General features: G+C 53.5%; 1 protein-coding gene across 8 annotated transcripts in view; it reads right to left on the minus strand.

The window, feature by feature from the left end:
* Positions 1 to 979: 979 nt before the first annotated feature.
* SLC28A1 (solute carrier family 28 member 1) overlaps positions 980 to 19,324 on the minus strand; it is a 44,417-nt gene continuing 26,072 nt past the window's right edge. For all 8 annotated transcript variants that reach the window (XM_059371517.1, XM_059371518.1, XM_059371510.1 and 5 more), the window contains 10 exons: positions 16,723 to 16,803; positions 15,030 to 15,110; positions 12,427 to 12,552; positions 7,048 to 7,178; positions 5,876 to 6,044; positions 5,550 to 5,747; positions 2,904 to 2,985; positions 2,114 to 2,212; positions 1,892 to 2,000; positions 980 to 1,639 (listed from right to left, as the gene is read on the minus strand). In XM_059371517.1, coding sequence (XP_059227500.1) covers positions 1,567 to 1,639; positions 1,892 to 2,000; positions 2,114 to 2,212; positions 2,904 to 2,985; positions 5,550 to 5,747; positions 5,876 to 6,044; positions 7,048 to 7,178; positions 12,427 to 12,552; positions 15,030 to 15,110; positions 16,723 to 16,803 — 1,149 coding nt within the window. In that variant the 3' untranslated portion in view covers positions 980 to 1,566. The remainder of the gene's footprint in view (positions 1,640 to 1,891; positions 2,001 to 2,113; positions 2,213 to 2,903; positions 2,986 to 5,549; positions 5,748 to 5,875; positions 6,045 to 7,047; positions 7,179 to 12,426; positions 12,553 to 15,029; positions 15,111 to 16,722; positions 16,804 to 19,324) is intronic.

Genomic DNA, 19,324 nt, shown 5'->3' on the forward strand with positions numbered 1-19,324 from the left:
CAGTAGAGGGGGTTGTGCCAATCTTGATGGGGTAGGAATGCATCAGAGCTGCCGCCTCAGACATATCCGGCACCAGCAGGAGTTGGCCATCCTACCCTCAAAGGGCCCCCGACTTCTGCAGGTGCCCAGTGAGAAGCAAGGGGCATGGGGGTGGAGGGAAAGTCCAATGGCCGAGGAGCCCTTCTGGGCCTGCCCCTTGATCAGAGCAGTGCTGAGCTGAGAACACGTATTCTCCCCACCTCGGCCCAGGGCTGCCTGCAACGGGGAAGCCTGGGGTGACACGGGTGAGTGACGGAGCAGCGGCCCAGCGGTCACAGGGACAGGGGCATCGCAGGTCACTCTGCCAAAGCCGCTGGGAGATGAGAGGTAAGGCAGGAGTAGCACGGGCAAAAGGGACAGGGACAGGGCCTGCTGGATGACGGGGATGCCAGGAACAAAGGCTCAGAGGCAGGTAACACGTGCGAAGCCTGGGCGCCTGGAGTGGCAGACGTGGGCTGAGGAGGAAGGGCCAGGGGAGGAGGTCTGGGGCAAGTCTCACAGCCCAGTTCCTTTGATGCCGGCAGCCTAGCCCAGGGATTAAACACCACTTGTGAAAGCTGGAAGGCCCGTGGTCAAATCTTGCCTCTTCCTCTTCTTAGCTGTGTTGCTTTGGGCAAGTTACTTAACTTCTCTGGGCCTCTGATTCCTCAACCAGGGATAATAATAGTACCTGACTTCCTAAGGCTGTTGTTAAGGTTGACGGAGAATGTACGAAGCACCCAGAACAGTACCTGGCACATAGTACCGCATAAACAGTTGAGAGGGTCATGATTATGTAAAGCAGGTCGAACATTAATCACTATTTAATTGTGTTCCATGGGATCCCTAAGAGATGCTCCTGTCCAAAAGGTTCTTAGAGTTAAAAAAAAAAAATTGGAAAACGTCTCCTATCACATCTTGATCAAGACTGGGGAGTCCACTGTAAAACAAAGACAAACCCTAAAGAAAAACCCATCTAGCTTTATTTAGCCCGGTGTTTTCCAAGCCTGGTGTGTCATGGAACCTTCTGAACACCTCATGGGGCAGTGTTCCACGGACACCAGTTTGGGAATGCTTAGGGCAAAGGCAGCAGGGGAGCCTCTGAAAGAAAGGAAGGGGTTCCCAGGAGAACCCGTCTGCCCGGGCAAGCCACAGAAGATTCCAGTGTGAGAGGAGGGAGGGTGCAAAGCTCAGGGTGACGGACCCCATACCTGGAGGGAAGGGTGCATGGGAGAGACGCACAGTGGGGAGACAGAGACTACCAGGGTGCTGTTTGCATATGGAGGGGAGAGAAGAGGAGGCAGAGGTGACCCTGAGAACTCGCATTTCGGGAGGGAGCAGGAAGGGGGCAAAGACCGGGGGCAGCCATCACTATGTCCACACCACCCAGTCCCAGCCCGCTCGCCCCATCCTTCCTTCCCAACCATGTGACCCAGGGGAGTCTCAGCCCCGTGGCCTCCACCAGGGGGGTCCTGGAGAGAGAAAGGTGGGGACAGCCGTGTCATGGGGAAGAGTAGCCCCCAGGAGGCCAAAAACAGGCTGTCCCCGCTACACGCAGATCGTGTCGTTGTAGAATCGGCAGCAGACGTCCAGGGCCTCTTGGCTGACCGCTGGGCTGGGGCTACAAAGAAGCAAAGGCTGTGGTTTGGCTCCAGGCCTGGCTCGGCTGGCCACAAAGGGCTGTGCAACCCTGGGAAAGTTGCTTCATGCCTCTGGTCCACCCTTCCTCTCCAAGTCCGCTCTTCAAGCCCCACATCAGCCACGGCCTGAGCCTTCCTACACCTCGCCCCAGAGCCAGAGGCACCCCCGAGGCACTTGGGCTCTCTGCACCCCGTCACTGTCAGGGCCCCAGAGCCCCCAGCCCAGGCCTCACCTCTGGAAGGCCTCACGGCAGCACTGGTACACCTCAAAGCTGCTGCTGCCGATGGTTGTGTTCAGGAGGGTCATGCAGTCGGCCGCCCCCCGGGGCACATAGAGGATCCCTGGGCAGGGAAGACAGCTGGTGGGCAGGGTCTGTCCCCCCACCCCCACTCCTGCCGGGAACTTCCAGAGAGCTGGAGCCCCGGTGTCCCACCCTGGACAGACCAGCACTCACCTGCCACGCAGGCATTCACCAGGGACACACAGGTCCCCGTGCAGAGCGCCCGGAGTACTATCTGGGAGAAGTCGCTCTTCCGCTGGGGAGCCATGGAGGCTGCGAGGAAATGGGTGTTGAGGGCCAGGAAGCCCTCGGCCCACAGTCTGCACCTCTGGATGCCTCTGCTGGCTCCCCTTCCCCTTCTGGGCAGCCGGAGGGATAGATGTCGTCCTCCTGACCGCCTATGGGGTTCGGGAGTCCTCCTTGGCCTGACTTGGGCCCCCAGGTAGCACCCCACACCGGCCAACATCAGAGGCAGATGTAGTTTTCGGTCAGGCAGAGCTGGGAGTCAATGCAGGCTCAGCCACTAGGAGCTGAGTGACTGGGGCCATGACTTCCCTTCTCCATGACCAGTTTCCTTCCCTGTAAAATGGCATGGTTACACCACCGGGCAGGGGATCAGTGAGGAGTGGAGCTGCTCAGAACCGTGCAGGGCTCTCCCTAGGTCTCACCAGGGCTGCCTGTCCACCACGGGTATGGGAACCATGGGAACCGGCAGGCCAAAGCCTCAGGGGACAGGCCAGCCCTGCACCTTCCCTCCCTCCCCAGACTCCTGAGCCAGGTGCTAATCCCTGGGGTGTCCCGGGGCCACAAAGGTCTCCTGGGACTGGGAGGAGCCTCCACAACCATCTTGCTCAGGCCCCACCCTGGACACACAGGAGGACTGAGACCTAACGATCCCCCAGAAGGCTGTCTCAGAGCCAGGGCCCCGACCGCCCAGGGTGCTCGGGAGGCCCCCAGGACTCACTCAGGCCTCCCAGCATGATCCCAATGGAACTGAAGTTGGCAAATCCACAGAGGGCGAAGGTCGTGAGGATTTCTGCTCTGACCTGAGAAAACAGAAGAGCAGTGAGGATGGCCTTGCCCCTCGCATGGGGCCGGACACCCCCACAGCACCCTGACTCCCACCCTGACTCCCTGCCCTACTTGCATCCACCCCTGTGTGTCTTTGATCTTTGCGGCCCACAGTGCTTGCCAACCCCCAATCCCAGGCCTTGCAAACTGGCCTCTAGGTCCGTTCAGGCCGTACTGCCTGAGAAATAGCCCCCTTCCCATGCCCTTTAGTTCCCTTAATTGCCAGCCCTTCGGGGTCCGATTCAGGGTAGCCATGCCCTGTGGCTTTGGCCCTACTATGTCCTGGGCCCCGGGGGCACTTGGTGAATTGGCTTTCCGAATCCTGTAGACAAGAGTTTGTCTTCCTGCAGGTGCTTTCAGGCTGAGAGAGGAAGGAGTGTAGCTTCCGAAGACAGTGAGGCCCTGAGAGCCCAGCCGGCTGGGCTCTACGCGTGTCCCCACCTATGACCACACTGAGCAAGTCAGTAGCCTCTTGACGATTTGCTGGCTCTGTCTGCAGCATGGGAATGACAGCACCTGTCTGAAGGGCTGTTGTAGGGGTCACACAGTGTGGGGGGAGTACCAGAATTTAAGCAAAGTAATTCTCCTTCCCCTCCCAATGAAACAGTTATCTAATGTCCCAGAAAGAGGTGTTAAGAGCCAAATGGAATGATTTGGAATTTAAAAAAAAAAAAAAAAAAAGCTTAGATCATACCTCACACCATATTAAAAAAAAATCAATTCTAGAGCACTGAAGCAGATATATACGGATATCTTAAACAGCAAATAATAGAAAATATAGGGAAATGATAATGATCCTTACAAGGTAGCATTATTACTTTCATTTTGGAGAGGAGCAAACTGAGACTCAGAGAGTTTAAGTAACTGGGAAAGTTCAAACAGCCAGAAGGTGGCTCTGTCAGAACTGGAATTCAGTTCCGTCTGGCTGCAAAACTCACGATTTTAGGTATTTCACTACATTGTCTCAGGAATATAACACCTACCAGATTTTTGGAATGGAGATAACTTTCTAAGTTTAGAAATTATAGTAGAAATCACAAAGGAAAAGTTTTGGTGTAAAATCTGTTAAAAGAAAAAATCCCCAAATGCAAAAATAAGGGGGGAAAAAACTAGGAAATATATACATATAAAATAAAATGGAAAAAGGTTAATGTCTTTGTAACATAAAGAGTTTACAGAAATGGATGGAAAAATATTAAGGCTCCTGCATCCTGCTTGCTCACCTACCATCACCCCTCTCTACAGCAGCTCGTGGAATCTTAAAATGTAAAATGTCAAATCTTCAGGAACTTTCTGCTGCTCCTCGGCCCACCTCTGCTACAATTACCACCTGCTCTAACTGTGCTTCTCTCCTTTCGGTTCTCCAAACAAATGCTTTTTAACCCCAGGGCCTTTGCACATGTCTTTTCTTTGTCTGGAATGCTCTTCCCAGTTTTACCTGGCCCCTTCGCCTCTCTCCAAGTCTGGGCCTAAATGCTATACCCTTGGGGGGGCTTTTCTGACCAGCCCAGCCAAGGAAGACCCTTCTGTTTTCTCCTCTTGTTTCCTTTGTAGAACTTCATTCAAATTGTGGTTTACTTTTTTTTGCTTCGCTTCCTTGGGCTTTTCACCAGATGTACATTCCATGACAATAGGACCACATCTGTCTACTTCCCCTTTTTAAATTTCTGGTGCCTAGCAGAGTGCCTGGTACCCTAGCAGTCTCAACCAGTACTTGCTAGAGGAACAAAGCTCCTAAAAAAAGGTTCTAAAGGAGCAGCGCATCCACTATCTCTAGAGAGACGGGGACAGGGGTTAAGGATAAGGAGGAAGCGGAGATCGGTGCTTGTGGTCTCACTAAACGGAAGGCTCCATTCCCTTACAAATTAAATCATAATTTAAAAGACAAGAAAAAATATTTCCCCTTCGAAGTGCTTGCAGAGATGCAAATTAAAGCAATGAGCTATTATTTGCCTGTTAAAGTAAGCACAACTTTTTTTAAGGAGGCTGCTCGGTGCTGTTTGGTGTGCGGTAAAATCAGAGCTTGCAGCCCAGCTGGGGGCGGTTTCCGTCGGTGCCACCCTTTGGGAAAGTTACTGGGAGCGACCACAGAAGGGTTCATGCCACATGATTCAGTCCAGTTGTCCCACATCTGGGAAAGCTCTGGAGGAAATGAGCTGAGAGGAGGGAGAAGTTCGGTGCACAGAGCTCTTCCTTTTAGCACTGCGTAAAATCACCAAACGAGACCATTAACCCAAGGGGCCCAACAGCAAGGGGTTGGTTAAATATGTCAGAATGCATCCGTCAGAAATGATGTTTCTGTCCTCTAACAGTTGGGGTGGGAAAAGCCGGCTCCAACACAGGGCGGAAGCCTCCTAAGAGGCTTCCGGAAGGAGGCAGCAAAGCCCAAGGCCATCTTGTCGCTCAGGGCACTAGGACTGGGCGGCTGGGTACCACCTCCGGGTGTCCTCTGCCTGTCCAGGAGCTGGGACAGCTGTTGCCCGGGGCCCGGGAGCAGCAGCATCACGCCCCCGCCACAGGGAGGTGCCCGGACACTCACGGAGATCCACTGCTTCTTGGTGCCGACCCACTCCTCTGCTCCCGCGAGGCGGCGCTGCTTGTACTGGGCCAGTTCCTGGTAGGCCACGAACTCGTTCAGGAACAGCTTGGTCCCCAGCAGCTCTGCCACCACCGGGCAGTCCTCCCAGGCCACCCCCATCAAGAAGGCCACGGGCCTCAGGGCGTAGGAGCAGATGAGCTGAGACACAAGGCAAGGGCAGCTGCTGGGACCAGGGCTGGCTGGGCCTCTGCCGGGTGTCCCTCAGGGCCGCCCCCCTCCCGGCCCTGGGCTGCCCCTTGCAGGCCAAGCGGGCAGCCAAGCGGTACCTGGAAGCTGAGCTCCTGGGCACCCACCATGGCTCCCAGCCAGGAGAGGGCCGCGTTGACGAAGGCCAACAACGCCAGGAAGGCAATCAGGTTAGCTCCGATGTTCCCAACCAGCTTCACGGAGATGGCGGCCCCGCTGCTGGCGGCTTCCAAGAGGTTCTGAGCATCTCTGTTTGGGGGACCAAGAACCACCATGATGGGCCTGTCCCCACACACAGCGGGGCTCCTCATCCTGTAGGCTCTGAGAGGAACTGGACAAAGTATTTCGGAGCTGAGGGACCTTGTTTTGTTTTTGAGACCCCGGCGGGGAGGAAGGGGCTGGTCCGAGCACTAGGGAAAGGCCCGGACTGCCAGCGGCCACTTAGGGCTTTGGAGAACTTGAAAGGAGGCTGGTCAACACAGAGGTGTGTTGTAAGCCTAAACACAGACAAGATTTCAGAGATTCAGGACAGAAAAAATCCCCAAACAAACCATGAAATAGCTCATTAATAATGTTTTATATTGATTACATGTCGAAATGACAGTATTTTAGACACACTGGATTATGTTATTAAATGTTATTAAATATATTATTAAAATCACTTGTTTCTTTTGCCTTTAGCATTCCAGATGGGGCCCACACTCTAGTTCCATGGGGCAGCACTGCTCTAGACCTGCCCGCCGTGTCCCCAAGCACACTGGTCAAAAGGGCCTTCTCAACAATTTTAACAAAGTCCATGTTACGCAGTGGTTGCTGGGCTGTGATGAGAGGTGTTAGCAGGGGAGGGAAATCAGGGAGGTGCTGAGTCTGTATGTGGTCCCCCTGGTCGGGGGGCTCAAGGCAAGGGGAACAGGTTGGGGGGGGGCTTTCCAGGATGCTCCCCAGCACACACACCACCAGGCTGCTCTCCCATGGGACCTGCTGGTCCTTTCCCTCTGGTCGCAGCCAGGAAGTTAAGATGCAGGAACAGAGTCCAAGTGTTTTGTGAGTGAAGCCACAAGCCGGGCTGTGAACAAGGAGAGGGCCTGGGGCTGGGCTGAGAGAACCAGACACTGCTGTCCCTCCCTCCCTCCTCCCCCTCTCCCAGAACCTCCTCTCTCTCCCCCAGAACCTTCCTCCTCCCTCCCTCTCCCCCCCACACCGTGGCATGCCCCCCGTACCACCCCCCAGGCCACCCTCCTGCAGTGCTCACCCTGCAGTCAGTTTCACCCCTTCCGTGCCCTTAAACTTGGACTCCTCCACCTCCGGGTAGACCAGCTTGGAGAGGGCCAAGGCACAAGGGGCGGCCATCACGGAGGCAGCAATCAGGGAGGCCGCATCGATCTGCAGGGTTGGGAGTGAGGCTTACTGGGAGACAGAGAGAGACAGGAGTGCAGCCCAGGGCAGCTGGGTGCACAGATGCTCTGCCTCATTGGGTCATCCTGGCAGTACTGCTGTCATCAGTGGTGACAGTAGGGACACTTTTCTGGCTGTATTCTCGGAACATGCTAGTTCCCTGCAGGACTTCCATCAGTGGAGCCAAGCAAGTAGTGTTCGCCCACTGTCTGGACAAGGAAACTGAGGGGTCTCCCCAACACTAAATGTGACCTGCCCAGAAGGAAGACAGAGAAGGAATTAGAAACTTCATGTCTTTTGGTTCCAAGTTCAGAGTTCTTCCTTCCCTTCTGGGCTGTCCCCCTTGGGGCACTCATCTGAAGGTTGGTCCACCATCGCCTGAAGGCTTTGTGAGGGTTTCAGACAAAGCTCAGAGGACAGGAGTTGGGATGGATCCAAACTGTGACCTAATTTGACCTCATGATAGAGGAATGTCCTTCCTCTATAGGATTCTTGTCTTGAATACTTACTGGGAAGGGAGCTTACCATTTCGAGGCAGCGTGTCACACCCACTGCTGTGGTCAGAGAGCTACCAAAGTGGCCCCCCTTTGGCCCTGGGTCTGTCCACAGGAGACACGCTACGGAATTCCTGCCCAGCACGATGGCCCAGCAACCTGAGCCTCAGGGATTTGTCCTTCCTGAGCTATTATCCTCACTCTGGCCTCAAACCCTTCCCTTTCCTGTGAGTGTATGTGTGTGTTTTAAGGTTTTCTTTATTTATTGGAGAGAGAGAGCATGAGCTGGGGGGGGAGGGGCAGAGGGAGATGGAGAAATAGACTTCCTGCTGCGCAGGGAACCTGCTATGGGGCTCAGTCCCAGGACCCCAAGATCATGAGCTGACCCAGAGGCGGATGCTGAACTGAGTGAGCCCCCCAGCCCCTGCTTCCCTGTTTTCCGCTCCAGAGATGCATGGGATGTTTTTCCAACACTGTATTATTTACCAAGTGGAAAAACCAGAACCAACCCAAACATCTAACTCAAGGGAACGGCTAAGCATTGTCAAGCCGCCACGGGGAGGCTCCGTGTGAGGTCATGACCTGAGCCGACATCAAGAGTCGGACATTTAACCGACTGAACCACCCAGGGGCTCTTCCTTCCTGTTCTTCTAAACCCCCTTCATTTATTTTCAGTGGGGAGTAGAAACCCCTTAACCCAAGTATCAGCACCAACGCCCACCTCCTGCACACCTGTCCTAGGCCCTGGCTGTGCAGGGCCCGCTCTTTGCAGGAAGAGACCAGCCTCGGGGCAGCGGTCTTCTCTCCGCGTTCCAGGCTGGGCTTTGGAACATCACCAGCCTCCACGGGGCTGCCCAGATCCCATGGGGACTGTGCCAAACCGGAATCTAGGGCTTTCCCCTCCAGCAGCCAGGACCCTCTCCCTACTGCGCTTTGGAGGTCATCTCTTCCTTGCCAGCCTGAGCAGGGTACACATCCTACCGGTGTCACATTCCTGGAAACTGAGTGGGCCAGGCCTGGCCAGAGCCTCAAGGGCTCCGGCTGGTCATTTCAGCTTGGAAAGGGCTGAGTTCTGCCCCAGCTGGCCTCCCTGGGGCACTGGGTCAGTCCACACACGGATTCCCCACTGCCAGCGACATCTCAGGCTGTGACATTTCCAGTCCTGCCGGCAGGCAACCCGTCAGGAACACCTGTTCCAGAATCCCAGGGCCTACTTCTGCTCAAAGCTTTCTCTTCTCTACCCAAAGGTGTCCTATGTGGAGAGGGAGAGAGGGTATGAGCCCTCCATCAAAAATAACTTTACTGGGGCACCTGGATGGCTCAGTAGGTTAAGCCTCTGCCTTTGGCTCAGGTCATGATCTCAGGGTCCTGGGATCGAATCCCATATGGCTTCTCCCTCGGCCCCTCACGCTGCTTGAGCTCTCTTTCTCTCTGACAAATAAATAAAGAAAAACCCTTAAAAAAAAAAAACAAAAACAAGAAAAGAAAAGAAAAGGGAGATGTATGAAAAGATCACAATGAAAGAATTCAGTCAAGGGAGCCCTGGGACCTCAGAGCAGTGTCGTCCAATACAAATACAATGAGAACCACGTCTGTGATTTTAAATTCTCTAGTAGCCAATTAAAAAAGTAAAGAGAAACAGGTAAAATTATTTTCGGTAACGCATTTTACTAAACCCAACATATCTAAAACTATCTTTCCCTTCACACAATCAATATAAAACTTATCCATAAAATATATCCGTTTGTCCTGCATGAAGTCTCACAGCACACCTCACCTCAGACCAGCCACATTTCGCAGCTCAGTATCCACGTGTGGCTAGTGGTCAGGGTTTCGGATAGCAAGGGAGAGAAAGGAAGAGTGTGCGAGAGGGATCCTTCTGGAATTCAGGGGCTGAGGGCAGAGTCAAAGAAACAGTGAGGATTTGCCTGGGGGTGGGAGAGAAAGGGGGGGCGGTGTGTGTAAGGTCCCTGCTGTGGTGTGGGAGGGGGGGGTCCGCCCTGGGGCTGCTGCAGTGGCAGCCAAGAGCCAGGTGGGGGCAGAAGAGAGCTTCTCTTATACCATACTAGAGGCCCTTCCAGAGCCAGGAGGGAAGGAGGAAAGGAAGGTCTGGGGGGCACTTTCCACCTGGGCCAGCTAGGGGCGGGGCTGGGGCCTCCTACCCGGGCCTGTGCAGGAGATCTGGCGGCCTCTGCACATTCTGTTGAGCTAAAGGGAAGTGGACCGGTCAGGGCAGCAAGGCTCCCACGGTGGGAAGAATGCCCTTCTTTTGCTGACCACCCCCCCCCCCCCCACAACATGCTGCCATGACAAAAGTTTCAGAAACAAAGTTGTGGGTTTCCATTTTTGAAACATCCAATTCCTTCCAAAATCAGTTCAGGGTAGGGGGGCTCTCCTGGGCCTCGGTGATACAAGTGGGAACCAGACGATTTCTAAGATTCTGGTCTGGAAGAGGGCCAAGCCCAGAAGACCAAACCCCAGAGCACAGGGGGACTTTTGGGAAAGTCCCACAGCCGCTGCTCTGCTGGGGGGTGTGTGTGTGTGTGTGTGTGTGTGTGGCCTCTGTGGCCCCTGTGCCCTGAGGGCAGGTTGGCCCATTGCCCTGCCCAATCGGAAGAACGGAGATGAGAAAGACAGGGGAAATCTGGGACCAGAGGAGGGGACAGGGTGGGTCATTCTAGCATTCCACCTACACACACACACACACACACACACACACACACACACACACCCCTGCATGGGCACCAGGAGGCCCAGCACATGACAGGGACGACACTTAGGCTGTAGCTCTTTCTTTCTTTCCTTCCCTTTTTTTTGGGGGGGGGGGGGTTATTGGTTATTACAAATAATGTTGGCATTTGGCATTTTTCAACCGCTTATGAAAATATTTCTGTATCATAATAGTCCTAACCGGATGAAAGGGAAAGAGTATCTTTAAAAATATTTTAATTATTTATTTGAAAGAGAGAGAGCACGAGAGAGCAGGAGCAGGGAGGGGCAGAGGGAGAGGAGCAAAGAGAGAGGGAGAAGCAGACTCCCCAACAAGCAGGGACCCCCATCCCAGGACCCCGTGATCATGACCTGAGCCCAAGGCTGGCGCTTAACTGACTGAGCCACCCAGGCACCCGGGAAGGAGTATTTGAACTGACAGATGTTCTCCCAAAGGTGACAGCAAATTACACTCCTGTTAAGAGTGTCCCATAGTCTTGCCAGTTAGAAGCACATAAAGAATTTCTTGGTGGCTCAGTCTGCTGAGGGTCTGCCTTCAGCTCAGGTCCAGACCTCAGCATCCTGGAATCGAGCCCCGAGTCAGGCTCCCTGTGGGGAGTCTGCTTCTACCTCTGCCTGCTGCTCCCCCTGCCTGTGCTCCCTCTTTCTCTGGCAAATCAAGTTTTTTTTTTTTTTTTTTTTTTTTTTTTAAGTAGAGGCATATAAAATGCTACACATCTTCCAGAAGAAACAGAGGTTACTATTGTTTTAATTTCTTTGTCCATCAGTGAGCTGGAAGATCTTTTCATGATTTATGAATTATTTTCACCTAATCAATCATTTAAACTTTTTAAACATTGTGACTTTCACCATACAGACACCTTTCATTTTTATTAGTAGCTCTGTCAGCCTTTTCCCTTATACTTCTGGATTTCATATCATGCTCAGATTTTGCAAGAAAATATCAAACTGCAGAAAAGCATGGGTAGAATTACCTCATTTTTAGCCAAAAAAAAAAAAAAGCAAGTATATGCATATTCAGGTATAGATACTTAAATGATGACACAGACCGATCTGGAATGATGAATTTTAAGTCAGTGGTTCTCAAATTGAGCACTAGAGTCATCTGGAAGGCTTGTAATAATACGGGATGGCAGCCCCATTCCCAGGGTTTCTCATTCAGCAGGTCTGGGCTGGGGCCCAAGAATTTGCATTTCTAACAAGCTCCCAGTCAAACTGCTGCTGGAATCTTCTAATCTAGTAAAAGCAGTTCTCTTGAGAAGTGGGTTTGAAGTTTTTTTTTTTACTTTCTTCGCTTCTGCAAGAAGCAAGAATTTCTTTGATGGTTAAGAAAAACATGAAGATCTTTAAAGATTTGCATGTGAAAGCTCAAAGAAGTACAGAGTGTTGGACAAATGTAGGAGGCTATTACCAGGCACTTGGTAAGGGACGTATGGAAAGATGCATGCCTGCTCGCCACGCAGGATGGGGACTGGGGTGAGGGCTCGAGTCACACCATTGGAATTTGACCTAGAAATGCATTGCTCTCAAAAGCTGCACAAGCAATAATTTAAGGGCAGATGAGGGACTTGCACCCAGCAAGGGTGTGGGGAAGAGGGCAGGGGTAGTAGGACAGATCTCCAGGGACAGCCCAGGTGAGGGACCGTGTATAGGAGTCTTAGAGTCAGATGTGGATTCGAATCCCGGCTGGGGCATCCCACCTAGTCTCTGGGCCTCAACTTCCTCATCTGTAAAATGGGGATGTCAAGATACCTAGCACTTTGCCTGGTACGTGAGTGTGCTCAGTAGGAGGAACACTGGGACCTCTTGCCCCCAGTGGCCACGTGAGAAGTTGGAAGGGTCCAGCCCACCTGGCCCACTTTCATTCAGGGGCATCACAGCAGCCCGGGTTCTGGACACAGCCCATGAGAGAAGACTCTAGGTTGCTCTGGCCATGGGCAGTGTGGGGCTCCCACCCAGGAAGGTTTCAGGTTCTTGAGGTTTTCAGCAAGCAAAGGGAGAGCTCGACATACCCCAAAAGAGATGTAGGCGCCCAGCAGGCTGCCGGCAATGGTGGCGTAGCCTCCGGTCATGACCGCGTGGATCTCAGAGAGGGTCATGTCGGCCAGGTAGGGCCGGATGAGCAGAGGAGCCTCGGTCTGCAAACAGGAGAGATGTCAGACAGCCAGAGCTGGCCAGGCCAGTGTGGACCCCAGGGTGTCTCCTCCCTCTGCCCCCCGGGAGTGGGGACATCACAGTGGGTCCTGGGGATCCCAGCAGCAGAGACGGGGTTGGGGCCATAGTTTGTGCTTGGCTGGGCCTCCCTGGACCTCGGCATTGGCCCTGCTCTCTAGAAGGACCGCCAGCCCTTCCTCTTGGCCTGGTTTGCTCCCTTGGGTCAAGTGCCCACTAGGTCCTGGCATCCCACAAGCACCTTACATGCGTCACTCATGACCTTCTGAGAAAGAAGTAGTCATCCCCCTTTCCCAGGAGAGCACTCAGAGAATCAGACAGATTCAGAGAATTACCTCTGTTCATGCAAGGGGCCAGAAGCAGACGGAACTCCAGGCCCGAGCTTTTAATGAAGCCATAGGGTTTGCCAGAAAGAAAGGAGATGGGCATTTGGTGGTGTTTACCGCAGGGCATCTGGGGAAGCCTGGAGTCCTTCATGTAGTCACTTAATAAACACTTACTGAGCACCTCCTATGTTCCAGACTGTTCCATAGAATAGGGATGGGGATTAAACAAGATAGAGCCCTGACCGCGTGGAGCTTTTATCCTGGGAGTAGTGAGGAGTGTGGGCTATGGGAAGAAATGGACACCCAACAAGGAAACTAGGAGATAAACAGTGTCTCATAGACGATGCTAAAAGCTACGGAGATACGTGCGGGCGAATGCCTAGTGGGTGCAGAGTATTTAGAATTGAGTAACAAGCAAAGGCCATCCCAAGGAGGTGACATCAGAGCTGAGACCACAGGTGCCATCAGCTGGGTTTGGTAGCACAGCGTTGCAGGTGGAGTGAACAGCCAGGGCCCTGGGGCAGGGAGCGGGGAGGGGCAGGGGAGCAAGCCAGGGTTGCATGGTCTGGCTCCTGTTTTTAAAGGGTCGCTCTATCATGTGCGTGAAGGACAAAGGGTAGCGGCAGGAATGGAAACAGGTAGAGTAGGAGGGATTCTTTGTCTAGTGGGAGAGACGAGGGCAGCCAGTGGTGAAGGACAGAGACAGTGGGGCAGGGCTGGGACAGGGTCTGGGGGCGAGCTGGCAGGATTTGCCAATGGGCCAGAGGCTTCTGGAAGCTTGGGAAGCTGAGGAAGGAAGGAAGACTCCTTGAGTTTTGTCTGAACAACTTTGTGGAAGATGCTGGTACCCTTTCCTGAGAAGGAAAAGGCTTGGAAGTGTGCAGCTGTGTTGAGGAGGGAATCAGGGTTCTGCCTACTTGGACTTAGTGTGGTGAATTTGAGATGCACTTTAGGTATCTAAGTGGAAGGTCAAGGGGCAGTTGGGTGGGTCAGACTGGAGCTGGGTCTGGGTGACATTGAAGTAGTTAAACCACGGGGCTTATAGGACAGAGTGTGCCCTGAGAAGACGGCCACATCGCCCAAAACCCATTCACCTGAAAACTTGTATTTTGTCAGCAAAAACCATGGAGCACATTTGCCACATTTCATTTAAATAATTGCTTTTGTGTTTCCGTATTTCTTTCATTTTTGCTTCATTTTAAACATTTTAAAGGGGGGGGTGCGTCTGGGTGGCTCAATGGGTTAAAGCCTCTGCCTTCGGCTCAGGTCATGATCCTAGGGTCCTGGGATGGAGCCTTGAATCGGGCTCTCTGCTCAGCGGGGAGCCTGCTTCCTCCTCTCTCTCTCTCTCTGCCTGCCTCTCTGCCTACTTGTGATCTCTGTCTGTCAAAGAAATAAATAGAATCTTAAAAAAAATTTTTTTTTGAAGAGATTTGAAACAGGAGCACATCTGTCCTTACAGGGTTTTAAAAAACCTTTGAAATCAACACACCGGTACTACAGCCAAAAGACGCAAACATGGCATTCTGTGGCAAGTATGTCTTTTGGTGACTCCAAAGTTGGTCCAATGGGCTGGGTCCCTGGAACCGGCTCTGGGGTCTCACCCTCAGGAGGGTTGGGCCTTCTGAAAGGGGCTCGGGACTGACAGGTGCTTTCAGAGTCACACTTACTTTGGAAAATGCATTTCAGAAAGAAAGGGGAGAAAAGAAGACAAAATGATGTCCTGTAAGGAATGCTGCCCAGGAAGGCTGCAGCTGGGTTCTAAGTCCTGACTTACATTGCGGGGTCCTGGCAAGCTGTTCCCACCCTCAAGCCTTTTTCTGCTGGAAGGGAGGAAGGTGGATGCCACCTATACGATTTGTGAGTCTCTGAGCTGATGAAGACCTCCGCAGCCTAGAGTGGTAGAAGGTGCCAGATAGAGGCCATCCTCCCCGGTGCGACCCAGGGAAAGAGCGCCTCCCCAGACGGAGAATCCCCAGGGCAGTGGCCTTTGGTGACCCTGGGAGAAGGTCTGAGAGCCTCTTCCACTGACTGAATCTAGCTCCGGGGACCCAGGGCACCCACCTTCCCTGGGGATGCTGCCGCTGACCAAGAGGGCAGGGGGCTGCAGTACCCACCTGGCTTACAAAGATGTTTCCAGCCACACTCAGGGTCTCCGTGGCCGTGGTGCCCATGGTGGCCTGCATCAGCCAGCTGATCTAGGAGGCAGAGCACTCTTTGTGGGCGGGTGGGCACTCGCAGACCCGAGTAGGAGAGAGTCAGGAGTGAGGTGGACACACCTAATAAGTCTTCCTTCTGACTTCCAGCCCAGCGTAGGAAACCCTCACCTCCATTTCTCCCTCCACACCTCCACTCATGGGGGCTTACCATTTCCGAAGCCCCCCCCCCCCCACTTCACCTTAGGATAGCTCTAATCACTACAGTAACACTTCTAAAATGCATGTTCTCTGTCTCTATACAAAAGCATTCCGTGGCCCAATGTACTTGAGAATTGCTGTACTTGCACATCTTGGAGGTTATCAAATACATACCAGGTTAGTAAAGGCTCTGAGAAGTCCTGCACAAAAACTTGTTCAAATTTGTCTACCCCAGCCTCACAGAAGTATTTGACCGTGGGATCCCTTTACCTAGTAACATGTGTTAACCCACTATGGAGCTGGAGTCTTGTGAAGAAGCCTTTGGGAAACATTGTATTAGAAAGTTCTCCCTTTTGGGGACCTGGGTGGCTCAGTGGGTTAAAGCCTCTGCCTTCCACTCAGGTCATGATCTCACGGTCCTGGGATGGAGCCCCCCATTGGGCTACCTGCTCGGCAGGGAGCCTGCTTCCTCTCTCTCTGCCTGCCTCTCTGCCTACTTGTGATCTGTGTCTGTCAAATAAATAAATAAAATCTTAAAAAAAAAAAAAAAAAGAATGTTCTCCCTTTCAATCAAGATGAAGTCTGCTTCCCTGGAATCTCTCCCACTGCAGGAACCTCCCTGGCTTCCCTTCCCCTAACCTTTCTTCTCTAGGTATTTGGAGACAGCTCTCCTACCCTCACCTCCTCCTGCCCTACGCTTCTCTTCTCCAGCCCAGCAGAGCTCACCAGCCCTACTTCTTGCCACCATCCTGTAGAGGGCATGACATTAGGCCCATCACTGGCCCCTGAGGCTTCAGGTGTCATAGCCCCTTGGCTGAACACATGCTCTAGATTTGGAGAGACCTGCCTCCCTCCTGCCCCGAGCTGGGCACTCCTACCATAATGCAAGTGGGTTTTGCCTTTCTGGCGGTCCCCTGCTGCGACTGATTATCCTGAGCTCAATTGGCTAAAACCTCAGACCTGCCCTCATCACCAGGTCCAATGCCTGCCCAGTACCACCTCCTATATCCTGGTTCCGTGCTGCACATTTTATGAACATAAGCACAGGCTTTGTTACACCATCTAAGTCTGGCCCACATGGCCCACTGCTCCCATCTCTTAAGGTCTTCTCAGTACAAATGATTTCTTTTCCTTCCCTTCTTCTCAAAGTGGCCTCAATTCTGCAAACTTTCTTCACACAAAGATCACATTGGACTTGGTGCCATTTCTCCTTAGGATCATGACAGGAGACTCTGCGGAAGGTGTTTGACTAACAGTAGACTCTGAGTGACAGGTATAGACGCTGGGAGCAGGATTCTGGGAAGGTGTGGGGCCCGATTCTGGGAAGGTTCAGGCTCTCCGAGCTGGGAAGTGAGCAACAGTCTGGGCTCTGGGTACAAGCCCTTCTGGGAGAGCATGAGCCCCATGAGTAGGTGGTCCCGGGACAGCCCAGCCCATGGCACTGGGAACTCACCTTCTGGATCACCCACTGCATGAGGCCCACGTGGTAGAGCATGGACATGACACAGCTGAAGAAGATGACAATGGGCAGAACCTATCAGGGGAGAGCACAGGTCCCGGGGTGAGAGGCAGAAAGCCAGCAGGGTACCCAGGGCCTAGGAGACCCCAGACAGCCCACTTGATCCAAGGCCTTGCCACGCGGACACCTGACCGGGTCGAGGAACAAGGTCCGAATTCAGTGCCTGAGGTCACAAATGGGGCCTCTTTGGAGGCACCTCGGTCCTCTCCGCTGCCAACCGGCCTAGCCGTCTTTCCCTGTCCCCTCCCGCCCACAGAGGAGGCCTGCGCCATGGTGGGGAAGCAGGACTCGAGTTCCCGCATTGCTGTGGGGAGCAAAGAACGGGCTCAGGGCCCAGCACCTTGGCCCGCTCCTGCGTGAGCTCAGTCCCAGGCCCGGGCCTCTGGGCTTACCCGCCCTCCTGAGCCTGGGGCCTGAAGGAGAGGCCTCTCATCTCTCTAGTATTCCCTCCCCATCAAGACCAACGAGCTCAGGACTAGAGTCACGGCGGACCTGCAGTCCTGTCACCCGCCTCCCTGTCACCAGGCTTGTCACCTCTCTGCCTACTCCAGGCCTCATCAATTCTTCCTTCAAAACTGCCCTCACACCCCTTCCCTCCTCGCCGGGGGCCTGGCGCCATCCCAGCGCGTGTCCCCTCCAGTCTGACAGAGAACAGCCGCAGCTGCCGACCACTCAGACGTCTGTCAGTGGACGGCCAGCCTCCTGAGCACGGCTGACCAGGCAGCAGTGCACGGAGAGGGCGGGAATGGGAATGAGGCTCTCCACGAGCCATCAGGGAATGATTTCCAAGACAGCATTTTTAACGGGAAAGGGGCAGGTGTCAACAGGGCAACAGGGTGTGCGCGGTGCTGGTCTCTGGGCCAGGAAGGGTGATTGGCGCTGTGTGGGCACCAAGTAGCATTAAAAGGGTATGCAAATGTGGGCAGTTGCCTTGGGGAGGGAACCAGGAGGCAGGGGTCCAGGTGGGAGGCAGACTTATGTTTTACTATGTCCCCTTCTGTACTGTTAAGAATATGTTAGGGGCACCTGGGTGGCTCAGTGGGTTAAAGCCTCTGCCTTCAGCTCAGGTCATGATCCCAGGGTCCTGGGATTGAGCCCTGTGTGGACTCTCTGCTCAGCAGGGAGCCTGCTTCCTTTCCTCTCTCTCTGCCTGCCTCTCTGCCTACTTGGGATCTCTGTCTGTCAAATAAATAAATAAAATCTTTAAAAAAAAAAAGAATATGTTAGTTGTTGCAAACAGTTCTATTGTTTTTAACATTTTAATATTTTCTTATTTTAAAGATTCTATTTATTTGACAGAGAGAGAGAGAGAGTGCGCGCACACACGTGTATGCACGAGCTGGGGAGGGGAGCAGCAGAGGGATGGGGGGAAGCAGACTCCCCACCGAGCAGGGATCCTGATATGGGGCTCTATCCCAAGACCCTCGGATCAGGACCTGAGCCAAAGGCAGACACTTTACCAAATGAGCCACCCAGGTGACCCTCCGAACAATTTTAAAATAAGTTACACTGAATTGGTAATAGCAGGTGCATCCTTACCCTAAAATGTTAGGTGGAGAAACTAGATCTTAAAAGCATAGTAGAAAGGCTGGAAGTCAGTACATGCCAACAGCAAGTAGCTGCTCTGTGAGCTGGGACTAGGGAAATGCGGTTTCTTTTTTCTGTATTTCCAATTTTTCATCTGCTCCTGTCATTTTCTGTAAACGGAGACACCTCTCAAGGGAGGGGAGCACGGGCAGAGGGGAGGTTTGGGGAGAGGCTCATCAGCGGCGTTCTGGACATGCTGGTTTGAGACGCCTGTGCAAAGAGCAAGGGGAGTGTGGAGTGGGCAGGTGGATAAGAGTGTCGTGAGCTCAGAGGAAAGGTCTGGGCCAGGCCTGGTTTGGACCTATTTGCCCAAGAGTATAGACTGAGGCCACGGGACAGATATAATTTCCCGAGGATATCGCCCTGAGGGAGGAGAGCACTGAGGAAGGACAGGGCATTGGGGTCAGCCTCACAGAAGGGGGAGAGGGAAGGAGGGGCACAGGGAGGGGGCAGAGAACAAACAGAGAGGTTGGAGGACGGCCAGGCCAGGGCTGTGATGGACACTGAGGACAGCTTTTCAAGCAGGACAGTCGGTCACCTCTGCCAGATGCGTCCGAGCATTCCAGAAAGGTGAGGAGTGACCCGGACCCTTGACAGCTAGGAATCCAGGGGTCCCTGGTGGAGACAGCAAGAACAGGCCGCTCTTTCGAGAAGCTCAGCTGTGCAGAGAAAAGGCTGTGAGGAGAGGTGAGGGACAAAGGAGAAGCTGTTTTGTTTTTAATAAGGGGAGTCTTGGAATCACACTCGGGCTCTGGTTCAAGATGAATGGGGACTGCAGAAGGGCCCCAGAGGAAGACAGAGGCTCTATCCCAGGCAGCTCCACTGGAGACAAGAATCAGGCCCCAGCTGAGGTGTTTCCCCTGCCCCAGCCCACACGGACGCTGCGGTTTTCTCTGGACCGGCCCCACGCACCCCCCCCCCCCCCCCCCCCCCCCCCCCCCCCCCCCCC

The sequence above is a fragment of the Mustela nigripes genome, chromosome 13 (genome assembly GCF_022355385.1).
Source record: "Mustela nigripes isolate SB6536 chromosome 13, MUSNIG.SB6536, whole genome shotgun sequence".
NCBI classification, from domain to species: Eukaryota; Metazoa; Chordata; class Mammalia; order Carnivora; family Mustelidae; genus Mustela; species Mustela nigripes.